This window comes from Mirounga leonina, unplaced genomic scaffold (genome assembly GCF_011800145.1).
Source record: "Mirounga leonina isolate KUSES-001 unplaced genomic scaffold, KU_Mleo_1.0 Mir_91, whole genome shotgun sequence".
NCBI lineage: Eukaryota > Metazoa > Chordata > Mammalia > Carnivora > Phocidae > Mirounga > Mirounga leonina.
The window spans coordinates 27,955,125-27,978,041 of NW_023270839.1; the positions used below are offsets into that span (position 1 = coordinate 27,955,125).

Sequence of the window (22,917 nt, forward strand, 5' to 3'; positions counted from 1 at the left end):
AACAATCAACTTACAGGCAATACAATGGCACTAAATTCATATCTTTCAATAGCTACCCTGAATGTAAATGGGCTAAATGCCCCAATCAAAAGACACAGGGTATCAGATTGGATAAAAAAAAATAGACCCATTGATATGCTGTCTGCAAGAGACTCATTTTAGACCCAAAGACACCCCCAGATTGAAAGTGAGGGGGTAGAAAACCATTTACCATGCTAATGGACACCAAAAGAAAGCTGGGGTGGCAATCCTTATATCAGACAAATTAGATTTTATTTTTATTATTTTTTTAAACATTTTTTACTTATTTATTTGACAGAGAGAGAGGCAGTGAGAGAGGGAACACAAGCAGGGGGAGTGGGAAAGGGAGAAGCAGGCTTCCCGCAGAGCAGGGAGCCCGATGTGGGGCTCGATCCCAGGACCCTGTGATCATGACCTGAGCCGAAGACAGACGCTTAACGACTGAGGCACCCTGACAAATGAGATTTTAAACCAAAGACTATAATAAGAGATGAGGAAGGACACTATATCATACTTAAAGGGTCTATCCAACAAGAAGATCTAACAATTGTAAATATCTATGCCCCTAACATGGGAGCAGCCAATTATATAAGCCAATTAATAACAAAAGCAAAGAAACACATCGACAACAACACAATAATAGTGGGGCACTGGGTGGCTCAGTTGGTTAGGCGTCTGCCTTTGGCTCGGGACATGATCCCAGGGTCCTGGGATTGAGCCCACATAGGGCTCCCTGCTCCGCACGAGGCCTGTTTCTCCCTCTCCCACTCTCCCTGCTTGTGTTCCCTCTCTCGCTGTGTCTTTCTCTGTCAAATAAATAAATAAAATCTTTTTAAAAATAAATAAATAAATGACACACTGGACCAAATGGACTTCACAGATATATTCAGAACATTCCATCCCAAAGCAACAGAATACACATTCTTCTCTAGTGCCCATGGAACAGTCTCCAGAATAGATTACATCCTAGGTCACAAATCAGGTCTCAACCAGTACCAAAAGACTGGGATCATTCCCTGCATATTTTCAGACCACAATGCTTTGAAACTAGAACTCAATCACAAGAGGAAAGTTGGAAAGAACTCAAATACATGGAGGCTAAAGAGCATCCTACTAAAGAATGAATGGGTCAACCACGAAGTTAAAGAAGAATTTTAAAAATTCATGGAAACAAATGAAAATGAAAACACAACTGTTCAAAATCTTTGGGATGCAGCAAAGGGAGTCCTAAGAGGAAAGTATACAGCAATACAAACCTTTCTCAAGAAACAAGAAAGGTCTCAAATACACAACCTAACCCTACACCTAAAGGAGTTGGAGAAAGAACAGCAAATAAAGCCTAAATCCAGCAGGAGAAGAGAAATAATAAAGATCAGAGCAGAAATCAATGAAATAGAAACCAAAAGAACAGAACAGATCAACGAAACTAGGAGCTGGTTCTTTGAAAGAATTAACAAGATTGATAAACCCCTGGCCAGACTTATCAAAAAGAAAAGAGAAATGACCCAAATAAATAAAATCATGAATGAAAGAGGAGAGATCACAACCAACACCAAAGAAATACAAACAATTATAAGAACATATTATGAGCAACTATATGCCAGCAAATTAGATAATCTGGATGAGATGGATGCATTCCTAGAGATGTATCAACTACCAAAACTGAACCAGGAAGAAATAGAAAACCTGAACAGACCTACAACCACTAAGGAAACTGAAGCAGTCATCAAAAATCTCCCAAAAAACAAAAACCCAGGGCCAGATGGCTTCCCAGGGGAATTCTACCAAACATTTCAAGAAGACTTAATACCTATTCTTCTGAAACCGTTCCAAAAAATAGAAATGGAAGGAAAACTTCCAAACTCATTTTATGAGGCCACCATTACCTTGATCCCAAAACCAGACAAAGACGCCATCAAAAAGGAGAATTACAGACCAATATCCCTGATGAACATGGATGCAAAAATTCTCACCAAAATATTAGCCAATAGGATCCAACAGTACATTAAAAGAATTCTTCACCATGACCAAGTAGAATATATCCCTGGGCTGCAAGGCTGGTTCAACAACTGCAAATTAATCAATGTGATACAATATATTAATAAAAGAAAGAACAAGAACCTTATGATCCTCTCAATAGATGCAGAAGAAGCATTTGACAAAGTACAGCATCCTTTCTTGATCAAAACTCTTCAGAGTATAGGCATAGAGGGTACATACCTCAATATCATAAAAGCCATCTATGAAAAACTCACAGCGAATATCATCCTCAATGGGGAAAAACTGAGAGCTTTCCCCCTAAGGTCAGGAACACGGCAGGGATGTCCACTCTCACCACTGCTATTCAACATAGTATTAGAAATCCTAGCCAGGGGCGCCTGGGTGGCTCAGTTGGTTGAGCGACTGCCTTCGGCTCAGGTCGTGATCCTGGAGTCCCGGGATCGAGTCCCGCGTCGGACTCCCTGCTCGGCGGGGAGTCTGCTTCTCCCTCTGATCTTCCCCCTCTCATGCTCTCTGTCTCCCATTCTCTCTCTCAGATAAATAAATAAAAAATCTTCGAAAAAAAAAAAAAGAAAAAAAGAAATCCTAACCACAGCAATCAGACAACAAAAAGAAATAAAAGGCATCAGAATCGGCAAAGAAACAGTCAAACTCACACTCTTTGCAGATGATATGATACTTTATGTGGAAAACCCAAAAGACTCCACCCCAAAACTGCTAGAACTCATACAGGAATTCAGTAAAGTGGCAGGATATAAAATCAATGCACAGAAATCAGTGGCATTCCTATACACCAACAACAAGACAGAAGAAAGAGAAATTAAGGAGTCAATCCCATTTACAATTGCACCTAAAACCGTAAGATATCTAGGAATAAATCTAACCAAAGAGGCAAAGGATCTGTACTCAGAAAACTATAAAATACTCATGAAAGAAATTGAGGAAGACACAAAGAAATGGAAAAACATTCCATGCTCATGGATTGGAAGAACAAATATTGTGAAGATGTCAATGCTACCTAGAGCAATCTACACATTCAATGCAATCCCTATCAAAATACCATCCACTTTTTTCAAAGAAATGGAACAAATAATTCTAAAATTTGTATGGAACCAGAAAAGACCCTGAATAGCCAGAAGAATGTTGAAAAAGAAAAGCAAAGCTGGTAGCATCACAATTCCAGAGTTTAAGCTCTATTACAAAGCTGTAATCATCAAGACAGTATGGTACTGGCACAAAAACAGACACATAGATCAATGGAACAGAAGAGAGAGCCCAGAAATGGACCCTCAACGCTATGGTCAACTAATCTTCGACAAAGCAGGAAAGAATGTCCAATGGAAAAAAGACAGTCTCTTCAACAAATGGTGTTGGGAAAACTGGAGAGCCACATGCAGAAAAATGAAACTGGACCATTTCCTTACACCACACACAAAAATAGACTCCAAATGGTTGAAAGACCTAAATGTGAGACAGGAACCCAACAAAATCCTAAAGGAGAACACAGGCAGCCACCTCTTCGACCTCAGCCGTAGCAACTTCTTCCTAGAAACATCACCAAAGGCAAGGGAAGCAAGGGCAAAAATGAACTATTGGGACTTCATCAAGATAAAAAGCTTTTGCACAGCAAAAGAAACAGTCAACAAAACCAAAAGACAACCGACAGAATGGGAGAAGATATTTGCAAATGACATATCAGATAAAGGGCTAGTATCCAAAATCTATAAAGAACTTATCAAGCTCAACACCCAAAGAACAAATGATCCAATCAAGAAATGGGCAGAAGACATGAACAGACATTTTTCCAAAGAGGACATCCAAATGGCCAACAGACACATGAAAAAGTGCTCAACCTCGCTCGGCATCAGGGAAATCCAAATCAAAACCTCAATGAGATACCACCTCACACCAGTCAGAATGGCTAAAATTAAGTCAGGAAACGGCAGATATTGGCGGGGATGCAGAGAAAGGGGAACCCCCCTACACTGTTGGTGGGAATGCAAGCTGGTGCAGCCACTCTGGAAAACAGTATGGAGGTTCCTCAAAAAGTTGAAAATAGAGCTACCCTACGATCCAGCAATTTCACTACTGGGTATTTACCCCAAAGATACAAACGTAGGGATCCGAAGGGGTGTGAGCACCCTGATGTTTATAGCAGCAATGTCCACAATAGCCAAACTATGGAAAGAGCCAAGATGTCCATCAACAGATGAATATATAAAGGAGATGTGGTGTGTATATATAATGGAATATTATGCAGCCATCAAAAGGAATGAAATCTTGCCATTTGCAACAGTGTGGATGGAACTGGAGGGTATTATGCTGAGCGAAATAAGTCAATCAGAGAAAGACATGTATCATATGATCTCACTGATATGAGGAATTCTTAATCTCAGGAAACAAACTGAGGGTTGCTGGATTGGTGGGGTTGGGAAGGATGGGGTGGCTGGGTGATAGACACTGGGGAGGGTATGTGCTATGGTGAACACTGTGAATTGTGTAAGACTGTTGAATCACAGACCTGTACCTCTGAAACAAATAATACATTATATGTAAAAAAAGAAAAAGAAAAAGAAAAAGAAGATAGTAGGAAGGGAAAAATGAAGGGGGGAAATTGTAGGGGGAGATGAACCACGTGAGACTATGGACTCTGAGAAACAAACTGAGGGTTCTAGAGGGGAGGAGGGTAGGGGGATGGGTTAGCCTGGTCATGGATATTAAAGAGGGCACGTACTGAATGGAGCACTGGGTGTTATATGCAAACAAAGAATCATGGAACACTCCATCAAAAACTAATGATGTAATGCATGGTGATTAACATAACATAATAAAATAAAATTAACATAAATAAATAAATAAATAAAATGTCAGCATGAGGAAAATATAAGGCCTGAAAGAAAGAAGCCAGGACCACATCCCAGTTTTCAAAGACTCATAAGACCTTGGGGGTCATTTGGTCCAATATTCTGTCTAATACAGGCTTTCTTCTAGAAAAACCTGAAGCCATCCCTATTTTCATTTTCTGGATTCTTTATACGTGAGGGGAAACTATTCCTGAACCTTTTTGTCCTAGAAAAGGAAAGGAAATTGGACAACTTTTTAAAAATTTATTTTTCCTCACTTTGGAACCAGAAAGATCTTGATTTCAGGTTTAATAGAGATAGTTGAATAAATTCCTGTAAGTCGAGAATTTTCATTGGAAACTAGGACACAAAGGAGAGAAGTCAGTGGTCCCTGAAGGCGTGGGCTCTGGTTCCAGTTTGGCTACTCCCTGTCTGAGGCCTGGTCAGTCACTGACGGTTCCTGGGCCTCTGTTTTTTACTCCCACGAAATAATTAACTGATTTCTAGAATTCTTTTAGGTCTAAATTTCCTGACTCTTTGAAAGTTGAGAAGCAACACCCACTCCTAGGTTAAAATATAGCACAAAGTGATCAAATTTTGAAACACTCTCCATTTTGGCTTTATAATTTCTGCTAAAAATGATGTATGTTGGCGTTTTAAAAAAAGGTTTCACTGGCTTCTAAAAAAGTCTCCTTAATTAAGGGTAGCCCATAGGAGGAGGCATTACTCTTGCTATTTTAAACCAGAAGAATGTAAGTATGTTATATTTAGAGAAAGATATAAGAAAACTTTTAGTTTTTAAAAGGTGCTTTGTTGTAGAAAGTTCCCTGTATTTTCTGAATAAAGGAGGATACGGAAATAGGAAGAGAAGTGTTAGAAGAGCTTGTTACCTTTAGTCTCTAATTTGGGGGAGGAGGACTCAGCACGAGCCCAAGTCACATACATCTATCTCATTTTATTCCTTAGATATATATCATTTAAATTGAGATATAACTTTTCTTAAGAATACGGTGTCTTTTTGTTTAATCTGTGCAGTGCCTTCTCAAATGCTACTTATAGGTTTGAGAACATAGCCAGCAAGATAGTTTAACTGATGAGACTGATTTCTGATTGATAATGGCTTAAAATCACTGACATCTTGAAATATCGTAACCTCTCTCAATTAAAATATACATATTAAAGAAAGCTGAGTAAAAACTTATAAGTAGCTAATAAGCTAATAATAACTAGCTTTGCTTTTCACCAAATTTTACTAATGTATTGCAAAGAAATTAAAGGTTAAAAAAAAATCTACTAGTTAATATCCTTAAAATCTGTTCTTTCAGGCACTCTTGTCTAATTATCATCTCATGATATAATTAAAGCAAACTTAAGTGCAGAAACGTTCTCTGAATAAAGATTTTTTTAAGTTTTGTTGATAGACATTATAGTCCGTGTGTGTGATTTGGAGGTTCAAAATTTTAGTGTAATATATGACTCGTGTAATGCTAAAGGTTTATAAATAAATTATGACTGCAAAGTAACCTGTCTGATTTCTAAACAAATATTTCAGCATTTGTACATCCAATTTTTTGGATGTACATCCAAATATTTCAGCATTTGTACTATCCTCTTCAAAGTAAGCAACTATGTTGCCATTCTAAATATTTTTGGAACTTACTTATTCATTCAACAAACATTTATGATAGATCAGTCACTATGCTAGGTGCTACTGGGTGCTATGAAAACAAGGGGAGACAAGAGGTGGTCCCTACGCTCAGGGAGCTCACGTCCATTGAGGAAGCCAGTGATTCAAACAGAAAAATTGCTAAAAACATGACAGTGAAAACCACAAAAAATGTGAGCCATTGTGGTACCCAGAGGCCAGAGGCATCAAGCCTGCCTGGGTGATCAGGAGAGGCTGCTCTTGAGAATGTGACATATGACTGGTCCCAAAGGATGAGCAGGACTTGACCAAGAGAAGTAGGAAGACCAAACAGAAAGGATAGTTATGACAGACCTGGCATGTTGGAAGAATGAAAACCACACAGAGTTAACATGGTAGACTCTTCTGAACATTCCAAATTACACTGAGTGACATTGAGAGAATAGCTGGGTAGTCAGACTGCACAGTATCATTTTTGGTCAAAACTGCACTGGTTTGAAGGCAATTCCAAAGAGGGTCTCTAAGTCTCTTGAACAATGAGAACATTGTTGGAATAAGCTTAAAAGTTGGCTTTATCTCCATTCACTGTTACACCCCTGGTACCTAGGTAAATACTTAGTGAAGGAACAAACACACTAATCCAAAAGACATGATTCACTTGCATATAATAACAATTGATATTTGATCATTTTTAAGGTGTTTTCCCCATCATCATATATAAATCATGAAATGTGAAAAAAATCTTATTTCTTTATAATCATTCATATTTTCTTTTTTTTCCTCCATTAGATTCTTTGAGGACACAGACTTTGTCTTACTCATCATAGTATCCCTAATACTAACTGTAAGTATAATAATAGTTAAGTTGTATATAGCATCTACTATGTGTCAGGAAATACACTAAATACATTACACACATTAATTCATTTCATCCTTATAAACTGTCAGGTAGACACTTTTAACATTGATCATTCCCATTTAACAGGTGGGGAAACTGAGGCATAGAGAGGTTCAATAACTTGCCCAGTATCAGATGACTAATAGAAGAGCTGGGAGTTGAAGCCAAGAAGCTTGGCTCCAGAATCCATGTGCTTAACCTCCATGTTATACTACCAAGCACATTGTATAGCACATAGAAGATAGTCATTAGATGTTTGTTGAGCGAATTCCCTCTCTTCGCAAGGAACATTTTTCCCTACTTAGCAATGGAAACTTCCACTCCACAGAGGTCAGGTTTGCTGAAAGTCATTTTTGTTATCATCATAATATCCGCATGCAAACCTGTTAGACCACTGGTGTAGCAATACAAAAATCAAGATTCGGCAACTGTTATAAAAGCATGTTGAAATACCTTCTAGTTCACCAATTTTTTTGGCAAATACTTTCAGTTGTTTTTTCAGTTTCCGAACAGTCTTATCTTGTTTTTCAAGCTGTTCCATCAAATCCTAAAGATTAAAATGAGAAATATAATAGAAAGATCAAAATAGGCCTTCTAAAATGCACAGAGGAAAAGCAGACACAAAATCACAGGCGCAACACTGTTAGTTTTACATAAAAGCTCCAGAAAAGCTCGCTGGTGGAGCCTCCACCTGGCGAAAATTGGCAGGCATGGAAACGCAGCTACAGGAAAAGCCAAATGTTAAAATACACACTGCAGTAAATCCTTTACAGCGTGATGGAGAGCAGGCTCACTGGGGAGTCTTTTCCAGCAGGACTCCATGTGGGTAAAACAATTAAATGCTCGTAAAATGTACTGCTTTTTCAGTGGAATGCTTTCTCTCAAGGGGGGAGAGGCAAAATAAATTTTGACAGATGCTCAAAAAGTTCTGTGGGGACACAATTTTAGGGATGGCTGAAATGAGCTCGGGGCTTCTGACTGACACCCGTGTGTGAGACCCACCCTTCGGAGATGCTAACTTTTGTCCTGTAACTTAAGAAGTTTGGGGAATTAAAAGATAACTTGAAAAACTAACCACAGAGAAAGGATAAAGAGTGATCTGCTGACCTACGTCCTAGTGGCAGGTGGCAATAACACACCCATAACATTTCACAGGGGACATAATTTTGCTTATAGAGGAAAAAGGGGGCAATTCCAAATGCTATATATGCAAAAAAAGAAAAAAAACCCCAATACATTCAAGGGGACAGGGTAAAAAAGTCTGTGATGACTGTCTATTTAATCAAGAATTCTCAAATCACAGGCAATGTTAAGAGATCAAAAAGTAGGGGTGCCTGGGTGGCCCAGTCGTTAAGCGTCTGCCTTCAGCTCAGGTCATGATCCCAGGGTCCTGGGATCGAGCCCCACATTGGGCTCCCTGCTCTGCGGGAAGCCTGCTTCTCCCTCTCCCACTCCCCCTGCTTGTGTTCCTGCTCTCACTGTCTCTCTCTCTCTGTAAAATAAAGAAATAAAATCTTTAAAACAAACAAAAAAAGAGATCAATAAGTAAGAAGAAAGTGTCTAACAGCAGGCTCGAAGCTTAGGAGAGAAGTCAGTCAGTGCTATCTACATGTGGTTTTATTCAGGTTGTGCTGAAGGAAACATTTACAGCACAAATAGTCAATTCACTTTCCAGTTCAGACAGCACAGAGTTAGATACTAGACCACTGATCCAAAGGGAACAGGTGCTAACATTTCCAAGTGTTCAGTTGTGCTTCTGGGATTTTACTTTATCTTTCCAATCACATTTCGCTTCCATCACACTGTAAGCCTAGCGTTAATAACAAACCCAACGTGACAAGGGATGCAGGACACTGAGAGGTGACACCACTGGCTACAAGACAGCTGTGGGAGAAATAGGTCTCGTGAAAGTTTCTGAGGAGATTCCTGAGGGGGACGGGCAGCAGAGTGCTCTTCAGTAACAGAGGCTACAAGTAGCGAGGGAGACAACAGACATGCACTCTGAGTTTACATACAATCATCCGTTTGTAAAGTGAAATCCGATATGACTGATACTTCTTAGGGTCATCTGCATATAATTCCTCAAAATACTGAAAAAACAGGCACAACGGATATTTGTTTTTCTCTGTGTCTCTGAGGGGGAATGTGACCTCTCAGCAAAATCAATTTAAAAATATTTTACAACACAAATAATGACAGTATATGTACTCAAAAGGCTGATTTGTCATCTGCCACTGCCTTCTGATCTTTCCAGACAGAGGATTCTAATTTTATATAGATACACACATACACATAAATGTTCACGTGCTCAGAGGCAACAGGCTGTGGCTCAAGCTCCATCATTCAGCAGGTTAAACAGAGCAGTGGCCCATATTCCTCAGATAAAGCTGGTATTTCGCTCCTCAGACCTGCTCACAAGTTGCTGTACTTTTTCTTTTTTCTGCAGCTAGCAGCAGTGACAAGGGTGAGAAAGGTAAATAAAATGGAAGTGAAAATCATGGCAACGTTGGCACTCTTGCCTGAAATTGGCAAGGCTGGTGAGAAGCTGTGTGTCTTCCCTCCCTCAAGGCAGCATGGGGGAGGCCTGTGGAGCATGTTCACAGGTGGAGGAAGAAAGCCCATCTTCGTGTTTGTGTTGGGAAGTAGGTGGGTAAGTGGGTTATGCAGGGTAGAGTTTCCAAGAACACTAAGCATGGGTCCATTGGGCTTTATTATTCTGCTCAAGTGTTTCCTAAAGAAATGCACAATTAAGATTGAGAAACTATATAATGGTTTTGAAAAGTGCATTATTCCCTATACTTAAATTTGAAACCATTCTCCAGATTTAGTAGTTGGTGAGGTACGGGAAGCAGCTGACCTGTAGAGGGTCTTCTAAAACTCAGAGAAACTCATTAACTAGACTCTACCCCATAGAATTTGAGAGCTTAATTTACTTTTGTATAGCTATGAAAAACTGCCAAGAAAATTAATACTGCAGACAAGGTTGCAAAAGAAATGATTAATCGACTTAGTGAAACAATTGGGAATTTGCCATCCAGAAGCATCTCAATTTCACAGTTTCGCCTTGTATTTTGAAACAATCATTTGTAACACTGATCAATTGTTATAATTCAGTATATTTATCAATTCTTAGGCATTAAAGCACTGTTAGTTTAATTTAAGCAATAATATACTTGAGAGTAATAAAAAACATTTCAAAAATATTCCATGATTCAAAACATTTCCCCCCACAAATCAGTGATATTTCAGTCACTTTGGAAAGAGTCCAACACTTGCCCTCACATGCTTCTCCCATTCCCACAATAGAGCCCCACGTAGCAAGCTGCCTTCAGAGTGACAGAGTGGAAAAAAAAAACTTTTGGGTTTTGCATCTAATTAATACAAAAGGTGGTTGAATAGATGACACTAGAAAACTATTTGTAAGTGATCACTAATGGAGTTAATTATAATAATTCAGACTGTTAAATCTTCACAGAAAATCCAAACTATTTTATTAAAGGTCATTAAAACCCTGAATTAAAAAGAAAAAAGACAACTCACTACCAGTTCTAAATAGCTTTTCTCAAAACCAGGCTGACACTACAATATAGACTTTATATAGGTATGTGGAATTATAACTTTTTAATGACTTTTAATTTAGTAAGTATATTTATCAAACTTAAGTAGATTTACAAATCTGTAATAAACATTATTTTGTGACAGAAATATTTTAGAAAACATTTCCTGTAAAAGAAAGAAAGAAAAAAAGGAATAAGAAATAGCTTGAACTCCGTGCCAGCATTCAGAATCTGGCAAGGGGAAAATATCTCCTCATTCATTGCGATTTTGTTAGAACCAAAAATGTATAAACTTAACTCCTAATGTCCCTCCACCCTGACCTGGGAGCTCCAGCCAATGTCAAGCAAGAGCCCCCGTTTGGTTCTGCCAACCACCTTCCCTGAGCATAACTGCAACCCCTGCCTTTCTGCTAATGATGGAGGCAGGACCAGCCTTGGTGGCTGCCTGGGGACCAAAGGTCAACAAAGCCTGTCTCGAGTCTCCATTGTGACAACCACAGAACAAACCTCCTTGAAATGGCAGAGAATCTGCAGCTAGAAGTGGAGGCAGCAGGTCACCTGAGTTCTCAAGGATATCAAAAGCCCAGCACACGGTCGGGGAAATCTCCTGGGCCTTCCCAGACGTGCCAGAGCCTTCTGTCAGAAACACAACCTAGGCACGTGCCTTTTTCATTTCTACCCACATAGTCACATCTTCCTCACTCTGTCTCTGCTAGAGAAGAAGGCTGGTATCAAGTGTTGGGCAGGGAGTTTTTCCCAGCCCAAACAGATGTGTTTGATCAAAAAGAAACCAGGACGGTCCTGCAGGGCCAGGCACTGCCCGCGGAGGGATATGTGGACCCAGCAGCTCCCCTTACCAAGTTTTCGTTGGTCAGCCTGGTGATCTCATGCTGCAGGCTGGCCTCGATGCGGGCCTCCGGGGGCAGCTGCAGGTTCTGGGCCAGCAGCTGCTGCTGCCGGTTGTTCTCCTCCTTCAGGCTCTGGATCTCCCCGCGAAGGGCTTCTGCCTCGTTCTCGTGGCTCCTCTTCTGTGACTGCAGCTGGGATTCCAGGAGCCTGAGGAGAAGCCACATGGGTGGGAAAGGGAGATGTCACCCGAGTCTCTGCTTGCTGGGCGTGAGGCTTTAGGCTCACTCGCAAGGGCAGGAAAAGTGGGGAATTTTTAGTGTTTGTGTAATTTCGGACTTCATTAAAGTCAAGAAGCTCAAGCAAGGGCCAGCAATGGAAAGAAGTGAAGCGCTCTCACAATTGTATCTTTCTGAATTATGGACCATGCTACAAATATACCATTCTCAAAGGCCCTAAGAGATAGGAAAGTTTAGGCTCTTTTGAAAAGTGTATAAGAAATGATGACTAGTGGGCACCTGGGTGGCTCAGCTGGTTAAGCGACTGCCTTCGGCTCAGGTCATGATCCTGGGGTCCCGGGATCGGATCCCGCATCGGGCTCCCTGCTCAGCGGGGTGTCTGCTTCTCCCTCTGACCCTCCTCCCTCTCGTGCTCTCTATCATTCTCTCTCTCTCTCAATAAATAAATAAAAATCTTAAAAAAAAAAAGAAATGATGACTAGAATAATCAATTAAAAGACATACCTTTAATCTGGCTTACAACGTTTACAAACTAGCATTTAAGTTGGCAAAGACAGTACCTGTGTCAAAGAAGAACTCTGCACTGTAGAGGGCAAGATTACAAACTCCCAATCTAATTAAATATGCCTCTAAGAATTTCAGTGTTACTAACTTCAGGCAGAAGCTATGACCAGGGTCCCATTTCTACTTTCTACTCTTATCTCTGGAGGACAGAAAGGCTGGAGTGGGACTCTGAAATATATACAGAGTTACCCAAATCCAGACAGATCATTCTGAAATTTCACACACATGTATTTTAAATTTGTCATTTTCTCTCTCCCCCATAAACTTCCATATCAGTAACAGAATCCTAACACAATGCGGTTTTAGAACATAGATGTTAATAGGACGAACAAAGTGGTTACGGCTTCTCTCAGCAAGCACACAAGTCAGCCGTGCCTGTAAGCAAACCAGGGCACCAGCCGTGAGAATACCAGGGAGAAACGGCATCCTCTCTTCACCATGGATCCCCACTTCTATATTTACCCCCCTTCCAAACATAAAGTTATGGTTAGGAATTAACTAACACGAAGAAAGGAAAGACGTTCTTTCATCCTAATTCCCTTTGGTATCAACTGCTGGGCAAAAGTTACTGACGTCATTGCAAGCAAACACTTAACAGCAGACTAAAAATATTTTAGCGATTATAAAATTTCAGGAGTGTGAACCAATAACGCCACAAAGTTAATGATAATGGCTTGTGATTAGAACAAACAAAGCAGAATAAGCAGGAGCCCCTTGAACAGTTAAGTATTTTTAAAATTTAATCACTAACGTGGTATTTTTATGCAATTTTAAAGATACAAATATCCTGAGAGCAGGTGAGCGTCTGTGTTAGAAAGCTGTTGCTGTTCCAATTTTATTTGCTTTCCCCTAAACACATTTAACGTGTTGAGTTCGGGTAATTATTTTGAACTGCAGCAGAGCAGTGCAGGAGACCCTCTTGATTTGTGGTTTCACACATTTGGATTTCACAATAATCACACAGAATGCCAAATCAGGCACTCAACACTGCTGTTAGGCAGCATGGTACTGTATATAAGAATGCAGTCTCACTGCCACAGGTGTTCATACCCTTTAAATTGGTCATTATTCCAAACAAGAAACCACTAAGTAATAGGTATTAAACTTTCCCACTGTAGTTTGAGCTCTAGTTGAAAGTTTTTTCTTCCAACTCCTAGTGAGATATTCAGAAATTTTAGTGAGTGAAGGGAAGATCCTTCACTCATAGGCAGCAACTCTTATATTCACTATCAATCCGTTTCAGCTTTAATTGCATCCCTTGGTGGAGAAAGTTTTTAAAGAAGGTGTTTGGCTGAATGTTCTAAGTTTTACTGAAATTCACCCAGGAAGACAATTAATGCATAAGAAACATAGATGCTAAAGTCAGAAGGCCACTGTTAGTAAGAAAAACAACAAATTAATAACATTCCATTTTGAGGAGACAAATATAACCTGTTGGCTTGTTTTAACCCTTCATAAACCAGCCACAGCTCTCCATCCTCATTCAACTCATGGCAATCCATAGCAGGTGATCTTCCATGCAAAAGGAACAACAATGCAAAACACAAAGGGACACAGGATGGTCATGAGATGATGATGGTCAAGAGCAGCACACGGTATTTCCAATATTTCATTAAGTCAATAGATTGTTTTTATTAATTACAGATGGCTTTAAGACATTATCACAAAAATTACTTTTGGTTAATTTTCTTTAAAAATGGGTAACATGTAACATCACATGTCAATGGGTAGAAAGTAAAACAATAATTAAGGAGCTAGAGCTACTTTTTCTGCAGCATAAGAAATGACTGAAAAGGTGAGAAAGAGGTTCTGTTTTTCAACATTTCATTCAGCTAGCAGAGTGATCTTATGCGTCACATATTATATGAGAGACCGAGATCAACCATGACAGTCACACACATATAGGATGAAAACTTCAGCTATTGTCTTCATGTGGCAACCTTCACAATCCATGTCAAAATTAAGTTTTAAGTCTTATGAGTAGAAACTTGTTTTTGCTTAATAAAATCCACTTTCCTATTTTTAAAATTGTCTTAAGAAATTCTTATAGGAGTAACATAATTAAGAATATGTCCAAAGTTCTCAGCTTTTATGACACAACTGTTAAAAAAGATTTTTTGCGTCGAAAATTAATGTTAAGATCTGGGGAAGCTGCTTTTATATAATTTTTAAAGATTATTTATTTATTTATTTGAGAGGGAGAGAGATAGCATGCTAGAGAGGAGAGCACAAGTAAGGGGGAGGGAGAAGAAGACTCCCCACTGAGCAGGGAGCCCGAAAAGGGCTCGATCCCAGGACCCTGGAATCATGACCTGAGCCGAAGGCAGACGCTTAACCAACTGAGCCACACAGGCGCCCCTGCTTTAATATTAAAGATGTGACACATTTTATTAAAAGTATGTATAGGAGCACCTGGGTGGCTCAGTCGGTTGAGTGCCTGACTCTTGATTTCAGCTCAGGTCATGATCTCAGCATCATGGGATCGAGCCCCGTGTCAGGCTCCATGATCTGCGCTGGGCATGGGGCCTGCTTAAGATTCTCTCTCTCTCTCTGCCCCTTCCCCCTACCTGACTCGCTCTCACTCTCCCATGTGTGCTCTCTCTTAAAAAAAAAAAAAAAAAAGTATGTATAAATAATAAATAATGACAAAGTTGATTACGGGTTTTTTTACCTGGGGTATAAAAATATTTTTGAGTATCTGCCATCAGACACTGTTCTACAACCTTCCACATGTATTATTTCATTTAGTTCTCCTAGTAACCTACTGTGTATCATTTGCCACACTGCAGAAGAAGACACAGAGGTTTAGAAATAAGATACTTTAGAGGTTACACACTGGCAAGTAGGAGAGCTCAGGGCTATCTGACTCCAGAGCCCACATTTTTACTCTTCCTATTAGACTTTTGTTAATATGATGTGTACAGAAAGCACATTCCAGAGAATGTTCTATTTACCATCTCCCCCTGGAAAGTTGATCTATTTCTATGGTCTCAATTGTATTATTATACACTGATGACTTCAAAATTTATATCTCAGCCCACATTCCTCTCCTATTCCAGATCTAGATGTTCAACGGCCTAATGGATTTCTCTCCTTGGATGTCTTCCTAGCTCCTCAAATTCATTATTTATAAATCTACTGGTCATCTCCACTCTGTGCTTCCCCACACCGCAGACCCAGGATCATGAAACGGCATTACCACATCCAACCAAGTAGTCAGACACATGAGAGCCCCCCTCTATGATTCTCTATCCCTCACCCACACATCCAAGCCACCAGGCTTACTGATCTCATCTTATGTATCTTATCTATCTTTCAAAGTGTCCCATTTCTCTCAATCTCAACTGCCACCAACCAAGTCAAGTCACTGTAATCAGTCATTCAATTACAGTAATAGCTTCCTAACTGCTCTTTATGCCTTCAACCTTGTTCTACTATAATCTATTCTCTAACATAAAAGCCAGGGCTAGCTTTCTAAAATTCCAATATCATATCATTCTCCTACTTAAAACATTTCAACAACTTTGACTGTCACTGGAATGAAGTCCAAATTGCCTTGGTTGTCTCCCCAACAGTCTACAAAACTTCCTTACTGCTATATTCCCAGTGTGTGACATAGGGCTGAGCATGAAAACAGGCATGTGATAGATATCTGGTGATTCATTCAGAATGGTTGGAAGGACAGGGTAATAATATAGCTCTTTCTATACTAACACCCTCTTAGATAGAAGATACGCTTATAATTTATATCATAAATTAAAATTTAAGTTTAGGGCGCCTGGGTGGCTCAGTTGGTTAAGCGACTGCCTTCGGCTCAGGTCATGATCCCGGAGTCCTGGGATTGAGTCCCACATCGGGCTCCCTGCTCAGCAGGGAGTCTGCTTCTCCCTCTGACCCTACCCCCTCTTGGGCTCTCTCTATCTCACTCTCTCTCTCTCTCAAATAAATAAATAAAATCTTAAAAAATAAAATAAAATAAAATTTAAGGTTAATCAAATACTTTTTAAGCATTCTCCATTCTCACCCATAAAACAAGATAATAAGTACCTGACATGTTGCATGGCAATATTCTTTAGTTTGTAAAGTATTTCTGTACACCAATCCTGATATTACACAGCAGGAGACTTAGACTGCACACGAACGACACAAATTCCCAGAACTGTCTTTCTCTGTGACCATGATTGGCCAAGTTTTCTTAAGCATGTAGCCTGTAAGTTCAGAGCCCAAAGGCACGGAGGCTCAGTTGGGAAGTGGGGCGTTAGGAAGGCTGAAGGAATTCCAGAGATGAGCCTTCACTTGGTGATAATCTCAGCTACAGGGAAAGTCTTCGATAAAGTTTCATCACTTAGTGGCTGTGCAAATCCTGCACCCTCAGTCAGCCTACCTGAAGCTCTTAGGTGTACAGTGACTGAGCTAAGTGCCATCTGTAACTTCACTTATGTTTACAATAAATAGGATAAAACTAGAGTTAGGATTTTCTCAGAACACCTTAGGGATTGTGACAAATACTTGATCTAATAGGGTCCCATCCTAGAAGTCATGGTACCCTTGTAGAATGATATGGCCAACAGTGAGGTGATTCCAGATACTTCATTACTTCTTTCCACACTAAATTTCATTACTGAAAGCTAAAATTGTCCCTACAAACAGGGATTCACAAATAATCAACTATCCTGAACAAAAAATGAAAGTGACTACCCTAGACAGTCCAACAGTGAGCAACTGTTTTCTTCTCAAGGCTGAGACCCTAAAATATAATCCCTTGACATAAAGAACATTACCCTTGACACCTCTCATCAATACCTTATATTAAAAATGAGATTTTAACTGGGAATATATTAGAAACCTTGAATTCCCTCTGAAGGTCAGCTGATACCTGATAAAGCAATACATAAACACTTTGACTTACTGTACAAGAGGCTGGCTTGAAGACTAAAGATATACAGGATTATGATTAAACTAAAATGAATAAAAAGAGAATGGACTTACCTGTTCGTTTCTTTCAAACCAATGTATGCTTGGGCTATTTCACCTTTATCTTTCATTTTTTGTACATCTTCCAAAAGTATTGTGGAATCTGTCATTGTGTTCTGAAGAGGAAAATGACACATTTCCACATTAACAGTCAATTCAAAAACTCTGGACCACAGACAACATTTTTCTTTCCTCCAGAACAGGGGGTTTATGTGTTCTACCACACTTCTGTCCCATCAGAGCACCAGCCCAGCCCTGTGCAACTACAGGGGAGTGTCGGGCATAGGGAGTTAAGAGAAAGAGACATCTTCAGTCCCTCTCTTGAAAATCCTTACTGCTCCACTACAAGGGTGGTGAGAGTCTAGAGTACCACTGTCGTGTAAATAAAATCACTGATGGGCAGTGTGTGTTTTACATAATGTGAAATGGAATATATATATATATATATATATATATATATATATATATATATATATATATATATTCCATTAAGTAGCTTATTGGTGTCCTTGCCTGATAATTGCTCTAATGCTATGTTATAATATATATACTTCAAAGGGTGTATATATATTTTTATATATGTATATATACTTTATATATAAAACTATAGATATATTTCCAAGTATGCATAAAGCATTAGAACAATAACCGGGTAAAAACACCAAGCAACTACTGAATGAACAGAGAACAAAAGCTATTCTTTCTACTACTTCCCATCTAGTTATAATAAAACAAATGCCCCAGTAAAACACTGTAAAGTTTGACATAAAGCTCATTTTTTCCATTAAAAACTCAGTACAAAAAAGGTAGATGATATGCTTTGGCAAAATTAGAAGTTTTTTCTCATACATTTAGATATATATAAACGGGAAGGATTTAGCTCCTTGTAAATATCTACCATCTGCTGTTATTCAGTCCTTTCTCCCTGTTACATTATAGCATGGTACATAAGCTTCTGGCAGGTCAGCATTACTAATGATTTTGTATAAAAAGCACTTCTCTGCTAACATTTTTACTTCCTTTTTAATTTTTCCTTTTTGGTCTAATCTGTCTGACAACCAATGTAATTTCCGAATCTTGCTTCTACTCAGCTACTCTCTGTCTCTCCTAAACCAGGGCAAGAACAGACTAAGAACTACTGCTCCATAGCCTCTAGAGAATAATACATTTTAGAACCCAAGGGCCCATTCTATTTGTCTCAATAGTATATGCCTGATGTTAGTCAATGTTTGCTCCAAAGGCAGGTCTCACAATGAAGTGGACTTAATAAAATACACTTTAAAAAACATGATCTTAGAGACCAGTTCTGAGATAAGTTCAAGACCAGTTCTTGATAAGAAACATACTTAAAAAAAAAATCCCACTTTTCTCCTTGTGAGCTTATAAATGCATCCTCAGAGAAGATCAAATATAAGCTGGTAAGAGCTATTAACAAGAGCTTATATTTTACTGAATTTAAAAAATTTTTCCCATAAACACCACATGGAGCATTTCTTTAGCTATGATTTCTATATATTTTAGTATATCTTTCATAGAAAATTTTTTTCTCTTTCCCTGAAAGACAGAAAATTTTTCTATTCTACAAAGGGCCATACTCAGATTTTTTTTTTTCATACTCAGATTTTTAACTTTTAAGTAGTAACTCTCAAAGACCCAACCCCTATATTACATAATGCTGTATGTATTCTCTGATATCTGAAGACCTACATGATGTACTTTTGAACTTGTAGTAAATTAGGTAACTTGATCCTATGAACTAATCTAAAGGAAAGATGAGCTTCTTGATATGCTGCTTTCCTGACAATAAGCAGCCAGTCCTTCCCTCATCTGGCCTACCTTAGCTAAGAAGTGGTGGTTGGGCATGGGATCAGACTTGGACCACCAGTGCTAGGAAATTCCTAACTCACTGCTCAAAGTTTGTCTCCCCCAAGCCAGTGACCAGAAGTGTAGAAAGGGTTGCACCATGTAGGAAAATCCTACCCTTCCCAGGAAGGGTATGCTCTACTCCTGAGGCTCCTTCTCGCCGTTGGCCAACAAATCCACAGCTGCTAGACAAGAGTGTGGGACAGCCTTGCTTCTGGGTGTACTCCAAGTTAAGGGACTCCCATCCTGGGCCCCCATGCTTGTGGATGGCCTACCACAACTACTATAGTGGGTCAGAGAACTGACTCTGAATTGGAAGTCATGGAGACCTCCCTGTGATCCAGACTGGAGCCTGCTACATCCATTATTTTTCCACTGACAAAGAGAGGGCTCAAATAGGAAATTAATTTGTAAATATCAAAATAGACTTGGTGGCTAGAAGCATCGACTATATATATTGGGGGAATACTTATAAACTAAAGTTTAGGATTAAACAGAAGTATTTACTAAAATTTTTTAAAAAATTTATAATTACCTTGTCATCCTGAAAATCACAAGTCAGCAAGCACAAAAAATAAATGGAGAAAACAATAAACCCTTAGTTCCACAAATAAATCCCATCAATGAGCCCCATCATAACAGAGAAAAGCTAACTGTAAAAACCCCAAAATTAGTATTCATAGAACCAGCATAAGGTGAACATTAATATATATATTTGTGTGATAATTCTTAATTTTCAGGAACAAGTGCTTGAAATTCTTTTCGAGTTGTTTTGGTTTTTCTAATTTGTGAGTATGTGAGAAAATGACCCTCCTGTTAATGTATATGGGTGAAATTCTTATCCTAGGTCTGTGAGAGTTACAGTAAAGCTCTGATAGGATGTCATTTGTCCAAGTGACACCTTCCAGAATACTCACAGAGGCAGAGCAGATGAACTAGATTGGCTGGGCTGGATTATCACCTACCTCCCTGGGTGTCACTCACTATTGCCCTGCAAAGAAGTTGTGAAATGATGAGTCTCCTGGACTGGAAACTGAGTGGGACAGACAGCCATGTGTTTGAAAGGTCTCAATCAGTGTCATAGGCATTTTTCTTAGCAAAGAGCAAGCTGCTGCCATGTGTAGGCTGAGAGTTGGAGAGCAGGGGCGTTGGTGAGACAGGACCAGCCCATTTTAGTGGCTAGAGAGCAGCTGTGAGCTGGGTGATACCATGCTGAGAGCATGTGATACCAGAACTATGTGCTCTTTTAGCTGGATTGTTTTTATGCCCCTTGGTTCATTTTTCTTTTCTTTTCCCTTAACTTTAACTCAAGTTTCCTGTGAGAATACCACTTTGTCACAAGGGAACCAGAGAAAAGAATCATAATTTTGGACTCTGCTCCAGCCAGTATGCAGAGAGAGTCTTTATCTCAAGGCCTAACCACAGCAGTAGTCATGGGAACCAAACAGAGACAGCCTTGGGGAAGGAGAGACGAATAGGGCCAGGCCAAAGGAGAGATTCCCATTCCAGAATCTTCTCATTTCAGACTGAATGGGTTTGTGATTTGTTTTAAAATAAGAAAGCCCATTTCTTTATATAACTCTACTTATTCCTGGGATTTTTCTCCCCTCCCAAGATTAGTCGCCAATATCTTATTTTCACAGAATTTGGTATTTTCTGGATCAGTGTTGATCTCAGATATGAGTTGCCGTTCTCAAATCCAAATGTTACGTGCCAGTTTCAGTACTTTAACCACATGCAGAACTACTATATCTAAGAGAAGTACTCTCAGATCTTCCAGTTCATTAGATATCATAGTCATTTTTTATATGGTATGTCATGCAGCTGGAATAATTGATTGTCTAATTCTTGATAACACTTTGTTTGCTGCATGAACATGGGCAGGGACACAGGCCAGGTTTTAAAATGATTACCCAGAGTCCCTCTGATGGCAAATGACAAAAAGGCCCATTTTTTACCAACACATGACAGCATCAGGTCCCAAATAACCTGAGGGCAGGAAGGACTTTGGAGGGCCATCTCTACCCTCTGGCATGGGTCCTTTCTATTGAATCACCACACATAGCCCCTCCCCAGTTGGGACAGCTCCCCCATTAGAGAGAACTCCCTGAAGTGAGCAGAAATCATCTCCATGGAACTTCTACTCGCTGATCTCATTTCTAACCCTTTTAAGTGTTCTCTTTACAGTTAAATGGGCTATTACCAACAAATAATTTTAAGGTCATATTTAATGCTTTCCCACAGCAAGAGGATTTTTGTACTCAACAGAATTTTACTTTTTTTTTTAAGTTTATTTATTTGATTTATTCATTTAAGTAATCTACACACCCAACGTGGGGCTTGAACTCACGAACCCAAGATCAAGAATCACATGCTCTTCTGACTGAGCCGGCCAGGAGCCCTGAATTTTACTTTGGATGAAAATTTATCATGACCAGATTACTACTTAAAGTTTAATTTTAAAAGCTCTTTGCTCATGAGTGAGAAATGACACTCAGAAGATCATTTGGGATTTCATTTATTTTTTTGCTCACTTTAATTGGCACTTGAGACAGTTTTAAAGCAACGTTGAGATTTTTTTAAAAAATGATAATATCCTTTGGACTAAATGCTAATTAGACTAAAAATGCTCATGTTTGCTTCATTATAAATTGCAGGGAAAGGATAGAAAGAAAGAGTCCAGTCCCCAGACACCCACTTCAGTCACTTGCTCATGCTTACCTTAGGTTGGATGGCCTCCTTCTGGCTCACCAGCTGAGACCTCAAGATGAGGACTTCCTCCTTACGGACATCAAGCTCCTCACTCACAGAGGTCAGCTGCTCCATGAGGACACGATAGGCTGGTGCACCTGGAGCCGTCACCTCTGGGGCACTTTTCTCACTAAGGGCCTTGCGTAGCTCATTTAGCTCATTTTTCAGTTTTTTGTTTTCTGATTCCAGCTCCTGACGCTGTATGAAGAGACAAAGAATAGTTCACTGCTGTTATCCTCAACTTTACACTGGAATACTCATGTTCCCCCAAGATGGTAGAGTTCTTCTGGAAAAGATCGTCAGAGCTACCCTAGTGAACAGCTTTCCAGGCTGTACTGGGAACTCTGTTCCACAAATTAAGAAAGCTGACATCAAGGTGAACGGTAGTTTGCTTCATCAACCCAAATTCCAGAGTCACATTTATTCTGGGCCTGCCTAGGGTGAGTTCATAGGCCTGGAGAGATTGCTGAGTCCCAAGGGATGAGTTTAGCCTAGTCCTCAGAAGCCCAGGTTTTGTTTGCAGGTAAATACAGGGCAAGTATGAGGGTTCAGCTGGTCAGGTGATTTCCAGTGAACGGTTCAGATGAGCAGAACCCTGAAATCTTGAGTAGCATCCTCTTATTTCCTTTGTAAAACAAAATGGAAAGAACATTGAAATCTTAGGCTTTTAACTTTGAATTAAAAAATTACCATATCATTTATTTTTTTTTATTTT

The 22,917-nt window shown here is 39.5% G+C and overlaps 1 protein-coding gene across 4 annotated transcripts in view; it reads right to left on the bottom strand.

The window, feature by feature from the left end:
* MYO5A (myosin VA) overlaps window positions 1-22,917 on the bottom strand; it is a 192,804-nt gene that overhangs the window by 18,634 nt on the left and 151,253 nt on the right. The window contains exons 28-33 of one of the 4 annotated variants that reach the window (XM_034994270.1): window positions 22,173-22,400; window positions 17,604-17,704; window positions 14,046-14,126; window positions 11,823-12,021; window positions 9,424-9,498; window positions 7,862-7,955 (exon numbers count right to left, since the gene is read on the bottom strand). In XM_034994270.1, the coding sequence (XP_034850161.1) occupies window positions 7,862-7,955; window positions 9,424-9,498; window positions 11,823-12,021; window positions 14,046-14,126; window positions 17,604-17,704; window positions 22,173-22,400 (778 nt within the window). The remainder of the gene's footprint in view (window positions 1-7,861; window positions 7,956-9,423; window positions 9,499-11,822; window positions 12,022-14,045; window positions 14,127-17,603; window positions 17,705-22,172; window positions 22,401-22,917) is intronic. The other 3 variants (XM_034994272.1, XM_034994271.1, XM_034994273.1) reach the window with 3 other exon arrangements.